Here is a 16852-nt window from a genome sequence, read left to right on the forward strand (position 1 = left end):
ATCCAGCTGCTCTTGCCACAAAGATCACAGCGTTGCCCTGCTCTTAGTTTTCATTCTGTCCCATAAGGAAACCTCTAACTCTCAGCCCCACAAAGTACAAGCCTCCTGGGTTTGCAAAGAGGAGAAAGCATCCACAGGCGAAGTTGTATCTGGCTCAGGAGTACAGAAAAGACCTAAGGAGGGGAGGGTTTAAAAAAAAAACAAAAACCCTATAAATCTTACATCTGTAGCTGGAAAACAGAAACCCCTCGCGCACGCAAAACAAAACGAAACAAAACAGAAAAAAAAACAAAACAAAAAACCCTCGTTGATCCAGACAGCTACGTGACCTCGGCTTACTGTAGCGGGTCGAGCCGCGGGTGGGCCGGCGTGTAAACTGGCTGGGAAACAAGGTACCCAAGGCCCGCCCCTCCCCACCTGGCCCCGCCCCGGGCTCCCGCGCGCCAGCCAATCGGACGCGCGGGCCCCTTCCCATCGGCGACCCCGCCCCCGTGGCCGGGATGTTAGGCCCCCGCGGCGTGACGCGAGCACGGCGGCTCCGCCCCCTGCGTCTCAGGCCTCGCTGGCCTTGGGGGGATGGTTTCATCATGGCGTCAATGCAGGTGAGCGGAGCTGCTGCAACGGGGCGGGCGAGGGGGCCACCGAGACGGGGCGAGCGTCGGCGCGGGGGCGGCGTCCGGGGCCGCGGGGCCCGGCTCCGGGCGGCCTTCCCTGACCTCCGGGCGTCAGGGATCGCCAGGCGGCGAGCGGAGCGGGGGTGTCGGCCAGTGGCCGCGAACAGTGGCGGCCGCGAAGTTGTGGCATAAAGGCGGCCGAGGGGAAGAAAGGGCGAAGTTCGGTGTGCGCTCCGCGGCGGAGGCTCCGCTCCGCGCCCCTGCGCGAGGACGGCCGCCGCTTGGTTCCCCGGCCACCGCGGGGATGCTTTTTCCATCCCGCGCTCCCCGGCAGGGTGGAAACAGCTGTGCCCGCTGCCGTCGCCCGCGGCCGGGGCGGCCGGAGAGGGGCAGAGCGTGGGGCAGGCGGCGAGCGCCTCGCCGAGGACGGCCGCCTGCCCACGGCGCTCCGCGGCCTCTGCCCGGCCTCCCACGCGCAGCCTCGGATCTCCGGGCTCCTGCTCGCTCCTCTCCGATCTTCATCCCGTGCCCGGTGGGTACCTCCTCCTCCTCCTGCTGTCAGCCCGCTCTGTCGAGCATTCCCGGGCAGCCCACGTCTCCGAAGCCGCCCTTAGTCCGGTGTCCCCTGCGTCCTGTGCCACCCAGGGTGCGAGCTCATGGGCCTGCTCCTCGGCCTCGAGAGAAACTCGCTTTCTTTAATTTTTTTTTTCCCTTCTTCTTTCCCTTACGATGCCCCACCCTTGCGCACCCGGTCAGGCCGTGGCTCCTTTGCCCTTCTTCCCCAGACCTTTAAAACCTTAGTTTGGCAGAAAAGGTCTGTTAACCCGTGTCCTATCAAATCTGATTTGACGATGATTTTCTTGCCTTCCAACTTAACGTACTCCGCCCCCCCCCCCTTCCACATCCAAGGAAAAAGATTTTTTTTCAGGCAAAGATGGCAACCACAATTGTAGTTTCTCGAGATTGCATTATCTATAGCCAGCGATTAATTTACAGATAGGGCTAGAGGTGTAAAAGCACATAGGAAGAGAGGATAGAACTCTTGGAGAGTGTCAGCGAACGCCTCCAGGAGTTTTAACAACACCCTCATGCGTAAAGAGGGAAACCACATTTTCTTTAGAAGAATTTTTGGCTTTTGTTTCTAGAAGAATAAGCAAGATCTCGCTGTTGGCGCTTCTCTGTGCTAGAAATGTTTTTCATCCTTAGGCATTTCCCCCGTTCACTGCGTCTTCTTTCAACCTGCTTTCCTTACGATATTCTCACTGCATTTGCTTGTCCTTCGGGCCTCTTCTGCAGAACAATAAAGCTGCAAGTAACATTTCTAGTTGGAGAGATGTCACGAAATGCTGCCGCGAAACAAGAACAATTTCAGGAAACGTTACGCTTTACACGTCCCCCCAGAGACGTTAGGACGTTAGAGAAGTTTCGTCATTTGAGGCCAAAAAAGGAACTTGGAACACCAGTTGGACAGCGGATGGGCTATATGATTGAATTAAGATTTTTATCTGTGTTAAGACATTGTGTCATAGGAACACTTGAAGATGATCTGTCTTAAGATACAGGCATTATTTAAGGCTGAAAATAAAGAATAAAATTCACCACCCTTGTGATTGATTGTATTTGGCAGGAGAGCTGGTTAGCTTTTCCACTTCAAGTATTTGGAAAAAGCAGATTTGCTTGAAAGAGAGCTTGATATTTTTGGATTTCCTCGCGGTCTTTAACAGTGGAGAAAATGCTTTTTGTGCCTGTTTCTGTGCATCAAGCACTGCCTTAGACTCTAGCAGCAAGCAGTGTTTTCGTTCTTTTGTCTGTTGATTAGAGTGGGGAAGTGATACTTTCCATTTTAATTAAAGTTAAATCTTGACCTTGTGCGTGTATTTCAAAGTATCTGAGAAGTTTTCCTGGAAATGGTAGCATTTGGACGAAGATTTATATTTATTTCGTGTGTGTGTGTGTGTGTGTGTGTGTGTGTGTGTGTGTGTGAGAGAGAGAGAGAGAGAGAGAGAGAGAGAGAGAGAGAGAGAGAGAATATGCAGGTGCCTGTGTCTGATCTGGAACTGGAGTTACAGATGCTTATGAGTTGCTATGGGTGCTGGGAACAAACTAGGGTCCTCTGCAGAAGTGGCTCTTGCTCTTACTTAGCTATCTCTCCAGCTCCATAGCTGACTTTGTGGTTTTTATTTTGGTATCTTTATTTCCTGACCATCTTGACAGCAGAAGTTAGCTCTTTTCAAAATAATTAAGCCTAACACTACAACTAAATGATCAAATGTGTTCAATAAGTCAGCAAGTATTTTTAGATAAGATTAGATTTCCATATCACACCACAAAGGGTATTATTATTGCTGAAGAGGAGATCACTTAAGCTGCAATAGGAGCTGTATTTTAAAAACATGGATATGTATAATATATGCACATGTAATGTGGGGTTTGATTACTTGATAGCAATGAAGTAATTTTTATATGCAGTAAAACCAAGTTAGGACAGGCTTTCTGTTTCTTATAAAAGATATGGATTTTCAAGCTGAGGTTATAATTGCTTTTAGTTTTTGTTGTCTTGGTTTTTGTTTTGGCTGTCTGGGAACTCTGTGTAGACCAGGCTGCCCTCAATTTCTGCCCGCCTCTGTCCCTACCTCTTGAGTGCTGAGATTAGAAGTGTACACCACCACTGCTCAGCATGCTTTTATGCATTTTATTTTCATTTTTTAAAATAGGATCTTGCTGGGTAGTCTGGGCTGACCTCAAATATGAGACCTTCCTGCCTGGGTTTCCTGAGTCCTAGGATTACAGGTGTGTTCCACTGTGCCTGACTTTGCCTTCGTATATTCTCGACTTTCTTTCACACACACACACAAAAAATAGTTTTGTTTTTTTAAATTTAATTTTATTTTTTATTTTATTTTTTGAAGATGCACACCTTTAATCCTAGCACTCAGGAGGCAGAGGCAGGCAGATCTCTGTGAGTTGGAGGCCAGCCTGGTCTACAGAGTTAGTCCAGGACAGCCAGGGCTTGTTATACAGAAATCCTGTCTTGAAACAACAACAGCAAAAATAGGTTTTGATAGTACACTAAGATTGACAATGATCGTGGAGCACAGAAGCAGCTAGCTGGGGAGCTGGGCATGAGCCATGCGGGACGCGGGGTCCCTATTCTTGTGCGGGTATCCTGTGGGGAAGCTGCCGTTCTGGCATTCGTCAGTGACACAGCTCAGGGCGCTGCATTTCACACCGCATTCGTCCTTCCCCATTTGCTTCCCTTCCACTTCCTGCCAGCTCTTTTAAAAGTAAAGTCAGAAATTACCAAGTAAGACTACGAGATGAATCTGGGCCTGGTGGTGCACACCTTTGACCCCAGCACTCAGGAGGCAGAGAGGCATGGGGGATCTCTGAGTTCAAGTCCAGGTCAGTCCAGGACAGCCAGGGCAACACAAGGAAACCCTGTCTTGAAAAACAAAACAAACAGAAAGATTACAAGATATTTTAAGAACTCTTTAAATTTTTTCTTAGATAATGTTTTTATTTTATGAGCATGAGTGTTTTGCTTGGCATATTTGCCTGTGTGCCATATGCACGCTTCGTGCCTGAAGAGGCCAAAAGAGGCCATCAGATCTGCTGAAACCAGAGGTAAAATTGTGAGCCACCGCGTGGGTGCTGGGACTTGATCGTCGGTTCTCTGAGAGAGCAACAGGTACTGTTCACTGCTGATCCATCTCTCCAGCCCTAAGAACTCATTCGCTCTCTCTTTTAAAAAAAGATTTATTTATTATGTATATAGTACTCAGCCTGCATGTACACCTTTATGCCGGAAGAAGGCATCAGATCCTATAAGAGATGGCTGTGGGCCACCATGTGGTTGCTGGGAATTGAACTCGAGACCTTTGGAAGAGCAGTCAGTGCTCTTAATTAACCTCTGAGCCATCGCTCCAGCCCCCAAGAACTCTTTCTTAAGAGAATGCTAACACTAATACTTAAAATTGGTAGGAGATAAAGAAATAGACATAAACTTGATTAAATAAGTTCTTTGTAGTAGGTTTCAGTGCTACTTGAAGCTTGAGAGACAAGTATTGTTGAAATCTTCCCCCAGCCTAGGGCTCTGGGATGCAGAGGCAGGGGGATCTCTGTGAGTTCAATGTCAGCCTGGTCTACAAAGTAAGTACAAGACAGCCAGGGCTGTTATACAAAGAAACCCTGTGTCAAACAAACAAACAAACAAAACAGAAAGAAAGAAAGAAAGAAAGAAAGAAAGAAAGAAACTAACTTCCTCCATACACGGAAGAAGCATTTTTTATTAGTTTTTTATGTGATTCTGAAGTTTATAAAGTATATTACTGTATTAATTTTAGCCAAACCTTAACATTCATTCTTGTGTTTCTTTTTTCATTGTATGTATATATGTATTATATATTTTTTTCCTCATTTCCTATAGCTCATTTCATGTCTTGATGAAGACTAAGTCAAACTTAGTTTGATTTTCATACATATTTTTCTTTTTTTTTTCATACATATTTTTCAAATTCAATATTTGGTTCAGATTCCTTTTAAACTAGAAGTTTTAAATTTTACCTGATTGAAGCTGGTCATAGTGGCACAAGCTTTTGATGTCAGCACTTGAGAGGCAGAGGCAGGAAGATCTCTGGTCTACATAGTGAGTTCCATGACAGCCAGGGCTACATAAAGGGACCCTGTCTAAACAACATCTTTTTATCCTAATTCTGACAAGGTTGATTGAGTAAAGTCCTAGAATTTATCTGGTGTGTTTTCCTAGTTTGGTGCCTTTTATGTCTGTAGTCTTAGGAATTGAGCACATAATAGCAGATATTTGCCAGCTATAAATAATATAATTGCAATAAATGGTTATTCTTTGTGGACCCCTCCCTTCCCTTTTCTCTTCACTTTAACATGCCCCCCCTTTTTTTTCTTTTTTTTTTTTTGAGACAGGGTCTTAACCATGTAGCCATGGTTGTCCTGGTTATATAGACCAGAGCTCCCAGAGCTGCCTCTGTCTCTTGAGTGCTGGGATGAAGTTGTGCATCAAAATTGATAGCCCTGAATTTTCCTCCTCTGCCACTTAGTTGGATCTGATTTTGGATTGTTCATAGCACTTTGCTCAAGTATTTCGCTGTAGTGATTGAGAGAGGTAGTGTATGACTCTTACAATATTGTGATAGTAGACTGGTTGCCTTGACAATGAGATGTCTACCCTCCTGTTTTCTGATGTCATAATTAAGGCTATAGCATAATCAGAAATTAGGAAATTTTCATCTTGGATTCTGAAGCTTACTGCGATTGGGGAGCTTGAATTCTGATGTCTGAGGTTTGCTGGATTTTTCCATAATAGGGGTAGCCAGATGTGTCAGAGCAAGTGCCGAGGGGCTAGGGAGTCTGCACAGTGTAGAACCGAGGTGGTTCTGTGTAAATGACAAAACATAAGTGATCAAAAGTATAAAGTGATGGTAATTCTGTCCTCTTTATTTTTGTGTTTTATCACTTAGACTTTATGGGATCTGCTGTATATTTGTCTTAGAAGGATATAGATTTTTAACCCTTAAACTCCCCTCCCCAGTGACTCCATGAAAGCCTGAAGAAAGTAATTTAATCTTTTATTTTACTTTTATTTTTGTTTTTTTGAGACAGGGTTTCTCTGTGTAGCCTTGACTGCCCTGGACTTGTTTTGTAGACCAGGGTAGCCCCAAACTCACAGCGATCCACCTGCCTCTGCCTCCCCAGGTGCTGAGATTACCTTACTTTAATCTTTTAAATGTGGACAAGCAAAGCTTTTGAGTATAATAAAGGTTTGCTCATTCATGCCACTTGAAGAAGCATTCGTGAATAGTAAATTCTCCTTTAGTTAGTTCTACTTCAGGAAAATCTGTTAAGCAGGGTTTTAGTGTTGAGGTTGAAAGCTACACAGGAATACTTTAAAATTCGGATTTACATTATATAGTCCAAAAGTCATTCATTGTATCGTATGTGTTTGTAAAACTTATTCTAAGTACTTTCATTTATTTGTTATTTGCTTTTGTTTTTGTTAAACAGGGTTTCTCTGTGTAGCTCTAGCTGTCCTGGAGCTCTGTAGACCAGGTTGGCCTGGAAATCCTAGAGATCCGCCTGCCTCTGCCTCCCAAGTGCTGAGACAAAAGATGTGCACCACCACGCCTGGCGATTTAGGCATTTCTGTAAGCTACTTATTTAGGGAAGTGACTTCTTCAAAATTATATAATAACTAGATAGTGAAATAGGTTTGAAACCAAGTTCTGAAATCTAGAGATGCTGTTCATCTGTAGGTAATGCAGAGTTTATGAAGTTTGGCGTTGTAGAGAAGTTATTGGGGGCGATTAGTTATCTTTTCAGGCAGGAATTAAGCAGATGGGCTGGGGACCCATTGCTCAGTGGTAGCACATTTGCACAGAGCACTTGAACCTCTGGTTCCATCTCCAGCGCTCAGGGAGAGAAGAGCCAGTGCTTATCAGCACATTGATTTCTAACCTCTGTCACTAAGAAACTGAAAGGAAGCTGGCTTGGTAGTAGTGCACACTTTAATCCTCAGCACCGGGGACACTGAGACAGGCAGATCTCCTGAGTTCCAGTCTATAGCCAATTTCAGGACAGAGGACAGCTAGGGTAAGTTACATAGTAAGACCCTGTCTCAGAGGGCAGTGGGAGGAGGAGATACTCCTCAACATCCACAGTAAAAGTACTCTGTGGATCAGATTTCGTGTGTACTAGCTGTGTACTGAGAAAGCTATATATAATGGTGGGGTTTCGGTGTTTAAAAGCACTCTTCTCTATCCAGGAGCGTTAACAGTGTGACTGGCATCTCTCAGATGCGCATTGGTTGGTTATTTATCTCAATTGAGCACTTGTTTTATGACACCCGTTGCATTGCTCTGTAATTGGTATCTGCTTGTGATTAATATCTGCAAAAGACTTGAGGTTTTCAGGTGTTTTAAAAGTTTCCTCGCCTGATAGTTCTGAGTACAGGTTTCCGGTCACAAAGAACTGTTTCTTGCCTCTGAGATGTTTGGAGTAAAACAAAGAACTCTTAACACTCTGATGTGTCTGTGTTTGGGCTCAGAATCAGAGGCTCTAGAAGGAGGCCGTCTTAGTTACAGAAAACAGCATGCAGTGCCATGGCTAAGATGGAGACAGGCTCTCCTAATGTGTAGCCCAGAGTGGCTGCAAATGTGTAATCCTCCAAGTGCTGGCACTACTGGCATGTATCATTAAACCAGCTGTAAAATTGCTCTTTTGAGTTCTTTTCCGCAAACATGTTCTTTCCTTGTTGGGACTTGCCAACTTCTTTATTTCTGACCCGGGAACCTTAGATTCACCTCTCCCCATATCAGACTCTCTGCAAATTATGTCAATTCTATCTGCAAAAGAGACTCAGAAATGAGCTGCCTCCTCTGTGGTCAGGATCGCCATTCCTTTCTGGATTTTATGTTAGCAGGTTCCCAAATGAGTTTTCCAGCTTCGTCCTTGGACCTTACTGTCTTTTTTCCAACTCATTAGACTCTCAACAAAAGGCAAATGGCCACTTCAGCCACAACTTGACTCTGGTTTCCTTATTTTATTCAGACTATGACAGGACTAAGGCAGTGTTTTCAACCTGTGGGTCACAAGCACTACAGGGCTACATATTAGATATTTACATTATGATTCATAACAGTAGCAAAATTACAGTTATGACACAGCAACAACCTAAGTTTATGGTTGGGGTCACTGCAACATGAGGAACTGTACTAAAGGGCCACAGCCTTAGGAAGGTTGAGAGCCACAGAACCCAGCCTTAGCCTCTCCCCAGCACTCAGGTTCCTGTTACGTGGTGGCTCCTGGCTGTTTCCCTCAGGCCTGGCCTCCCTGCCCCAACCTAGATCCTTAGATGCATTTCTTCAGGGAGGCCCTTTGACTACCCAGTGCAAATAGCGCTTCTCCCCCACACTAGTAACACACGTTTCTAAGTCCCTGAGAACTAGGATTTATTGAAAATTAATTAGCTCAGCATTTCCTCTGTGTGCAGCTGGATGACTGGTATATATAGGCGGCCTCTGTAAATATGATGAGTGACTGAACCCAGTAAATCCAGTAAATTTGGATTTGATTCTAGTTTTGCATTCTAATAGCTGTATAACTTTTTAAAAATATGGTATAGTATTTATTAGGGTCGGGTGTGGTGGCGCACACCTTTGATCTCAGAGGCAAAAGCAAGCAGATCTTTGTGAGTTCGAGGCCAGCCTGGTCTACAAAATGAGTTCAGGACAGCTGGGATGTTACACAGAAACCCTGTCTTTAAAAAAAAAAAACAAACAAAAAAAGATATATTGTAGAAGCATGGAGAGAGAAGGAAGAAGGAGGGGTGCCCCAGGGGGACAGAGAGAAAGATAGGGGGAGAGAGTAAGAGAGCACCTTTTTTCTACTAAGCATAAAATAGGGATGATAAATAGTCATATTTGATAAAATTGCAGATTATCTCATTTCATGAATTTTTTGAGTTGCTTATGAGTCTTAATTATGCTGCTATAGAACTCCAGATTTAAACTCTCCTCCAAGGGTTTTGTTTTGTTTGTTCTTTTGATTTCTGGTCTTTGTGTTAACTATCAATAGGAAAAAAAAAACCCCAACAGATTTCTTTTATGATTCTGTGTCATATGAGGACACATCATAGAAAGGAGGGCAGAGTGTGCATTGCAGGTAGTGTGCACTCTCCACCAGTTCTCTTCATAATTTGAGAATTGGCCAAGTACAAGTATGAGCCTTCGGTGCCACTTGTAAAGACCTTGTTTTTCCTTTAAATTGAAGTGTATGGGCTGGGTTATAGCTCAGTGGTGCAGTTTTGCCTAGCACAAGAAGCTTAGGTTGTATATGTAGCATACCCCCTCCAAAATAAATAAATGAATAAGACAAAAAAAGAACTCATGTGTCATAAAGTGTATGTTGCACTACCATGAATACTGTTTTTCATATTTTCATCAATCCGAAAAGGAGCCTGGGTGTTTGCAGTTACTCCCGTGTTTCTCTTTCCCCAGCCTCAAGCCAGCATAGCTGAGTTCATAAGCTTTGTTTGTTACAAGCTTATCTGTGGTGCAGATGCTATCAATACTCAGAGGGCATGGGGATGAATAATAGTCCATTTTATGGTTGTAAGGGGTTTGTTTATCCATTTGTCAAGTTGACTTTGTTTCCTGCTTTCATTCATCAGTTGATAATTCAGATTGTTCCCTTGTGATGAACAGTGCTGCTCTAACCATGTTGTACACTTTTTCTGTACATGCATATTTTAATTTGTCTCATGTGTATTGAAGATTAGAGTTGCTATATTTTAACTAAGTCCATAGAGACAACTTTCCTTATAATCTGTATCAAAACACTTGATACTTTACTTCTGACTTCATTTCCTCCATAAAGCATTTATCTGCTACCAGCGGGATGTTCTAGAGTTCAATGCAAAGAGGGACTAGAGTTAGTACAGGTACTACAAGACTGCCCCCTGCTTAGATACCAGTTACAAGCATAGAGTCACAGGTTACTCCCAACTTCTGTCTGACCAGCCTTCAAATTGGAGATTCGCAGCTAAGTGTTGCTGTTAGTTTAATGGCACAAACTAATAAATGTTTATTATTAGGCTTATAATGATTATGGCAGTGTTATTTACTTGCTATCACAATCAGTAAAGACACAGACACTTGATATATTTAATTCACCCAGGGCATGAGTATATGCCTCCTAAACTAGCTTCCAATATCTCCCAGCCTCCATCCCATGCCATCGGCTTCTAATAATTTTTGTTTGGGCTACCTCCCATCCATAATTCCAACATACTTGCTAAGGTTGTTCATTTAGGCCATTTCTTTCTTTGTGGTACTTCAGAGTGTCTCCCCTGGGCCCACATGGTTCCTTTCTATCCCATGGCAATATTCTTCCTCTTCCTCCTCTGGTACCTGTCTGCTTCTCCCCAAGATCCTTCTCTCCCCAAGCCTGAGAACCTTTGCTACACCTACCTTCCTCTGGCCCTGCCCAGGTATCAGCTTTTTATTGGTCAAACAGTTTCTCAGGCAGGGTTTTACAGGAGGAAAGATGTGCTTGAGAATGTGCTGGTCTCATTCTCACTAGATCTTGGGAGCCAACAATTAGCACCTAAATACGTAGAACCAGACCAACCTCCAACAGCTAACCAACTCCCCTACCCCTTCAATAATTTTTTTTTTTGCATGGACTCATAGTACTCCAAGATGGTGTATAAAGTTCATTGTGGGTTATGAAGGAATTAGTGATTTTGCTATTGGCAGTTCTGTTTTAGTCTCTAGAGTACTGATACTACAGACACAAGCCACCACACCTGACTGAGAAAGGTGTTGTTGCTGTGGTTATTTTGAGACAGGGTTTCTGTTTGTAGCCTAGTTGTCCTAGAACTCTAACATAGATCAAGCTGGAGTTGAACTCACAGAGACCTGCCTCTGCTTCCAGAGTGCTGGGAGTAAAGGCCTTCACCACCATGCTCAGGAAGGAAGACATTTTTTAAAGGGTACAAATAAAGAGCCAGATGAGGTACTGCATAGAGGGATCCTGAGGCTCCCGAGTTTTGGGGTCTATTTCTTGGAGTTGGAATGCAGGTGATTTCTTGCTCATTGTAGAAGCTCTCCAAACCCAGCTTACCAAGACTTTCTCCCTTGAGACAGGGTCTCATGTATAGGAGAGTGCAGACCTACTGTATAGTTGAGGATGACCCTGAACTTCTGATCCTCCTGTATTTCTTGAACATAACTGAGTTTACAGGGATGGCCCCTTAGGCTCTGTTTATACAGTGCTGGCCTTTGAATGCAGGCCTTCATGCATGCTCGGCAGGCAGTCTCCCAACTGAGCTGCATACTTAGCCTCTTGTGGGTTTTTGAGGTTTTGTTAAGGGGCAAGGCGGATCTTTGAGCTTGAGGGTAGCCTGGTCTATAAGGAGTTCCAGGACAGCCACGGAAGAAACCCTGCCTCAACCAAAAATGAACTTCTGGGATTAAAGGTGTGGGTCACCACCCTGGACTTTATTTATAGACTTTATAGACATGTGTGTGAGTGTGTGCAGGTGAGTGCAGTTGACTGGAGGCCTGAAGAGAACATGCTGGAGCCTTTGGAGCTAGAGGTACAGGCCAAGTGAGTCACCTGATGTGATGCTTAAGACCCAAACTGGAGTCCTCAGCAAGCACTGTTAGGCCCTGAGCCATTTCTCCAGCCCTGTAAGAGTTTGTAAATGTTCCACACATGTAGACCAGGCTGGCTGGGAAACTCAGCCATCATCTTGCCCTGCCTCCCAAGGGCCTGGGCTTAGAGGCGAGTGCCGCTACCCCGGCTGCATCTGTATTTTCTAGGTACTAGAATTATAGCCTATGCATTTAGGTCTTTGATTGGTGTAAGGTTCCTTTTGAATATGGTGTAGGGTGTATTTAGTGTTTATGTGGCAGCTTATTTTCCTCTGGAAATTGTCCAGACTGAAAGTCCATCAGGGCTGATAAGTAGAGACTTGTCTGCAGAGAAGAATTTATATTGTAGTCCTACTAAAAAAACTGGCTTTAATCCTAACAAACTGTTCCCGAGATATCATATGTTTCTATGTTGGTCTTCATTATAATTTAAAAAAGGTACACTGGCATTAGACTTTAAAAAATGCCATAGGACAGACACATACAGGGTTCAGTTACAAACTTCACCTTTTCAAGTTTGTAGCTACATTTTATGAAAGACTCCATAAAACGAGTTTTCAGTTGTGGAAATAAAATGTAGAACTTAAGCTTACATTGTATTACAGTAAGGAGAATTTCTTAGGAAGTTAGGTACACTGGTCTCTGGGAGTTGGATGGTACTGAGTCCTCATTATTACAGATTCTGTGTTTGAATCCACTTGTTTAAATTTATCTGAAACCCTAAATCAATCCTGAAAGTGGTTTGTTTTGGATCACATTTGCAAAGCAGTGAGGGTGTGTTCCCTAATCACGCAATGAAGGTCAAATAAAGCTTTCTGCTGATGACAAGCAAGTGTCCTTTCTGGGGTCCATTTGATGCCCTGTGTTTTGTATTTCTGTGCTTTTTGTTGATGATTTCTCTGTTTAAAATTAGCTACAAACCTAGTATTAAAGTGCTATTTAGGGGTCCTGAGATCATGCATGCTATCATGTGCCTTAGCGAAAATGCTCGTGTCAGATAAGATTCACTTAAGCATGAATTGCAGTGCTGTGGCTGGGAGTGTGATGTTAATGAGTTAACAATGTATAGTGAATAAGCGACATTTATGTATGTATGTATGTATGTATGTATGTATGTATGTATGTATTATGTGTGGTGCTAGAGTTTCAGTGTAGGGCCTCGTGTGCGAGGCAAGTGCTCTATGATGTACTGTGTGTTCAACCCAGTAAGGGATCTTTAAAGAGAAACACACATAAAAATGAGGTTTATTAGTGGTTGACTGGTGAAAATGTGATGAGAGGAGTCCAGAAGTCTTCTGGAGCAGTGAGTTCTGTCTTCACCAGCTCAGTGTTTGCTAAGATGCAAACTACTGTAAATACTGCAAATTGACGGTATGAGTTTCAGTCCATCTTTGAGTTGGAAGTGTAAGCCAGATTAGAACTGGTAAAATGTGCTACTATACCCAACTTCCTTGTTTCTACTTTCTCTTGCAGTTTAGTGACTTTCTGTGTGTTTGCTGGATTTGGTTTTGTTTTTCAAGTTGTCCCACACAATTCAAACCAGCTGTTTTCAAATTTGACCTCATAGTGAAGTCAGCTGGGAAACTTGCAAGGCCCCAGATTATAAATCAATTGCCCTGGCATGCATTGTGGAGTTTCTCTTGACTTCTTAAGTAATTCTTTTTTCTTCTTAAAAAGATGTATTACTATTTTATGTGCCTGGGGGTTTTGCTTGCATGTATGCTTGTGCCTCACTTGTGTACATTGCCTGAGAAGTCCAGAAGAGGGTGTTGGATCTCCCAGAACTGGAGTTCCAGTTGTGAGCTGCCATATTGGTGCTGGGAGTGGAACCCAGGTCATCTGAAGAGCAGCCAGTGCTCTTAACTGGCGAGCAGTCACTCCAGCCCTTCCTTAGGTAATTGTAATGTGCAGCCTTAGTTAAGTATGTATCTTTACATTACCATGTAGGGATTTTAGATGAATAAATTATAACTGGATTGGTTACGATGCTTCTTTTTGTTTCCAATGTAGAATTCAAAAGACCTAAGACATCCCAAAGTTTAATCTTCTGGAGGACCTTTAAGAATTAACTTCAAGGGCTGGAGAGATGGCTCAGCCGTTAAAGGCTAGGCTCACAACCAAATATATGAGAATCAAATTTAAAACTCTAGAAATGTTTGTGTATTTCCAGATTTTCTACATAAATATAGTTCTACCAAAGAATTATATTCCTCCCCTATAACAAACACATATTGACTTGTTTAATGGCCGTTTTTATGTGAGCAGACACAATTCTGCAGTGACAGTTCATTGTGTAGCGGAATTTGAGGACCAAGCATGTTCAGATTAAGAGATTGAGTGGTCGCTATAGCTGTTAGGAGCTGGGTGATTTATTCTCCCAAATTTATGAAGTATTTATTTTAATAGCTATATTTACATTTTTGGTTTTCTTTTTCAAGACAGGGTTTTTCTGTATATCCCTGGCTGTTTTGTACTGTAGACCAGGCTGGCCTTGAACTCAGAACTCCCAGTCTCTGCCTCCTGAGTCCTAGGATTAAAGGTGTGTGCCGCCGCCACCCATATAAGGTATTTATCTTATTTAATTTGGCCCCCTCTTTTTTCATGTGTATACTATGTCTATCTGCCATGTCTGTATGCAGGTGCCTGGGGAGGCCAGTAGAGACTTCAGATCCCATGTAGCTGGGGTTACAGGCAGTCGTGAGCACCAACAGAGCTGCTAGGAACCAAACTGGACCCTCTGGAAAACCAGCAAGTACTCACTGCTGAGCCATGGCTCCAGATCCAGTTTTTTTGGGTTTTTGTATCATGTAGCTCAGACAGGCCTAGAACTCACTACATGGTAGAACTGCTGGTCCTCTTGTCTTCACTTCCCAAGGACTGGGGCTTTAGGTGTGTACCACCATTCCTGGAAATGTATTCCTTACTCATGTCACAACTACCACCTTTTTTCCCTCTTCATCTTCTGCCCCCACCTGTATGCACACAGGTCTGTGAGGCCATGCAGTTGGGTACTGGCAATCTACTAGTAGCCACATCAACAGAGAAATATAATTTCCCTCTCCCAGCAGCCATCAGCTGTTAGGGGCGGGGCCTCGTGTACTGGTCCTCTGTCAGTTCTGGAATTTTGACTGACTTGGTCTTGGGCCAGTCTCAATGCACTCAGGTGCTGTGAGTCCACATGTGCAGCAGTTGTGCTGTGCTGGAAGACAGGATTTCACAGCATTTCTCCTCTTTCTCTGACTCCTACATTCTTTTTATTCCCTTTTACATGATGCTCTATGGGCCTTGAGGGAAAGGAATCCATGTGCATAGCCCACTTAGGGCTGAGCGTGCACAAGCGACTGTCTCACCACTTTGACCAGGGTTAGGTCTCTCTGACCAGGGCTAGGAGTGGCGCAGTCACAGATCGGGTTGCTGCTGGCACAATGGTGCTGAGTGGGGAGCTGAGGTTTTTAGGTCCCTCTGTCTGGTAAAGTGGGCTCAGACCGACCTTCAGTGGAAGCCTGGGTTGGGACTCGCCATGGCCTCTGGTGGCAGCACAGGCTACTCACATCAGGCTGTTTGTCACCACCCTCAAGTCTCCAGATCCACCTCTCTTCATTGTGCACACACCATTTTGCTTCTTTTTCTCTGCCATCTCTCCACTACACACTTGCTCATCTTAGTGGTGCCTGGGCCTTCATCCCCCTATGCTGGTATTGGCAGGCAGGGCATGGGGTGGGAGAGTCCTCTGGGCATTCTCCACCTCTGCCCATAATTTTACTTTAGAGACATTTCATGTCGTCTATTAGGTTTGTTTGTTGGGTTTATTTCATTTTTATGTGTACGATGTTTTGTTTTTGTGTGTCTGTGCACCATGTACACACCTGGTGCCCACTGAGGGAGCTGGAGTTCTAGATGGTGATGAGCCTCCCTGTGGGTGCTGGGAGTTGAACCTAAGTCCTCTGTAAGAACAAGTGTTTATAACTGAGTCACCTCTCCAGCCCCTATTTATTTTAATCTTGAAACAGGGTCTCACTGTGTAGCCCTGGCTATTCTGGAACTCCCTACATAGACCAGGCTAGCCTCAAACTCACAGACCTACTACCTGTCTGTGCCTTCCTGAGTGCTGGGGTCAAAGCTGTGTGCTATTGTATCCTTTGTATTTTTAAAAAATGAATTATATATTTTAAAAAGATTTATTTATTATTATGTATACAGTGCTCTGCCTGCATGTACACCTGCAGGCCAGAAGAGGGCATAAGGTCACATTATTGATGGTTGTGAGCCACCATGTGGTTGCTGGGAATTGAACTCAGGTCCTCTGGAAGAACAGTCAGTGCTCTTGACCGCTGAGCCATCTCTCCAGCCCTGTGAATTATATTTCAAAGCATTTTGGTTTTAAATTTGTGTCACGTCAATAGCAACAGATATGCTTTATTTGGTGCAGTATATTCTTCTTCCTCCCATCATTGGATGTGTTGTTGTAAAAATGCTATATTCAGTAGGTTTGGTTGAAGCCAACACTGTGAAGTGCAGCCTGTATTCTTGGACTTCAGAGTTACTGTATTCATTTTGTTGTTCTCTAGAGTTACCCAGGGCATCCACCCTACTGCAGTGCGGAAGTGGAACCCAGCTTAGCCCTTGACACGTCTGCATTTGGCTTTCAACGTACAGCAGTTTTCTACTATATGGAAGCAGTATGGGTGTGGAAGAGTATTTAACTCAACCTTTCTCCTTCAGTAGAGTCTGTAGCACAGGCTGGCCCCAAACAGATTGTGCTCTGGCCTCTATCACCAGGAGTTTTGTTCTTTCTTACAGGTCCCCACGGTGTAACTGGCTCTTGGAGCGCTGCACCTGTCTTATTTCTCAGTTTCTGGATCCTTTTAAGATAGTTGAAAGTGCTACTTTAACGGATGAAAACCTTTGGTTCATCTTTCCCTTTTCTTAAAGAGGAAAATGCAATAAATAATAACAGAAGTAAGGTCTGTAGAAAGCATACTCAGAGTTCAGCTGAGAGAAACTTTTGTTTGTGTTGTTTCACTTTATGTTTTAATAAGGTAAAATTATTTC

General features: G+C 43.9%; 1 protein-coding gene across 3 annotated transcripts in view; it reads left to right on the forward strand.

The window, feature by feature from the left end:
• The first annotated feature begins 488 nt into the window (after positions 1 to 488).
• Positions 489 to 16852, forward strand: part of UBE2W (ubiquitin conjugating enzyme E2 W) — a 55440-nt gene continuing 39076 nt past the window's right edge. The window contains exon 1 of one of the 3 annotated variants that reach the window (XM_084786879.1): positions 489 to 602. In XM_084786879.1, coding sequence (XP_084643005.1) covers positions 501 to 602 — 102 coding nt within the window. In that variant the 5' untranslated portion in view covers positions 489 to 500. The other 2 variants (XM_084786878.1, XM_084786880.1) reach the window with 2 other exon arrangements.

This window comes from Acomys minous (assembly GCF_964271855.1).
Source record: "Acomys minous genome assembly, chromosome: 1".
In the NCBI taxonomy this organism is placed as follows: domain Eukaryota; kingdom Metazoa; phylum Chordata; class Mammalia; order Rodentia; family Muridae; genus Acomys; species Acomys minous.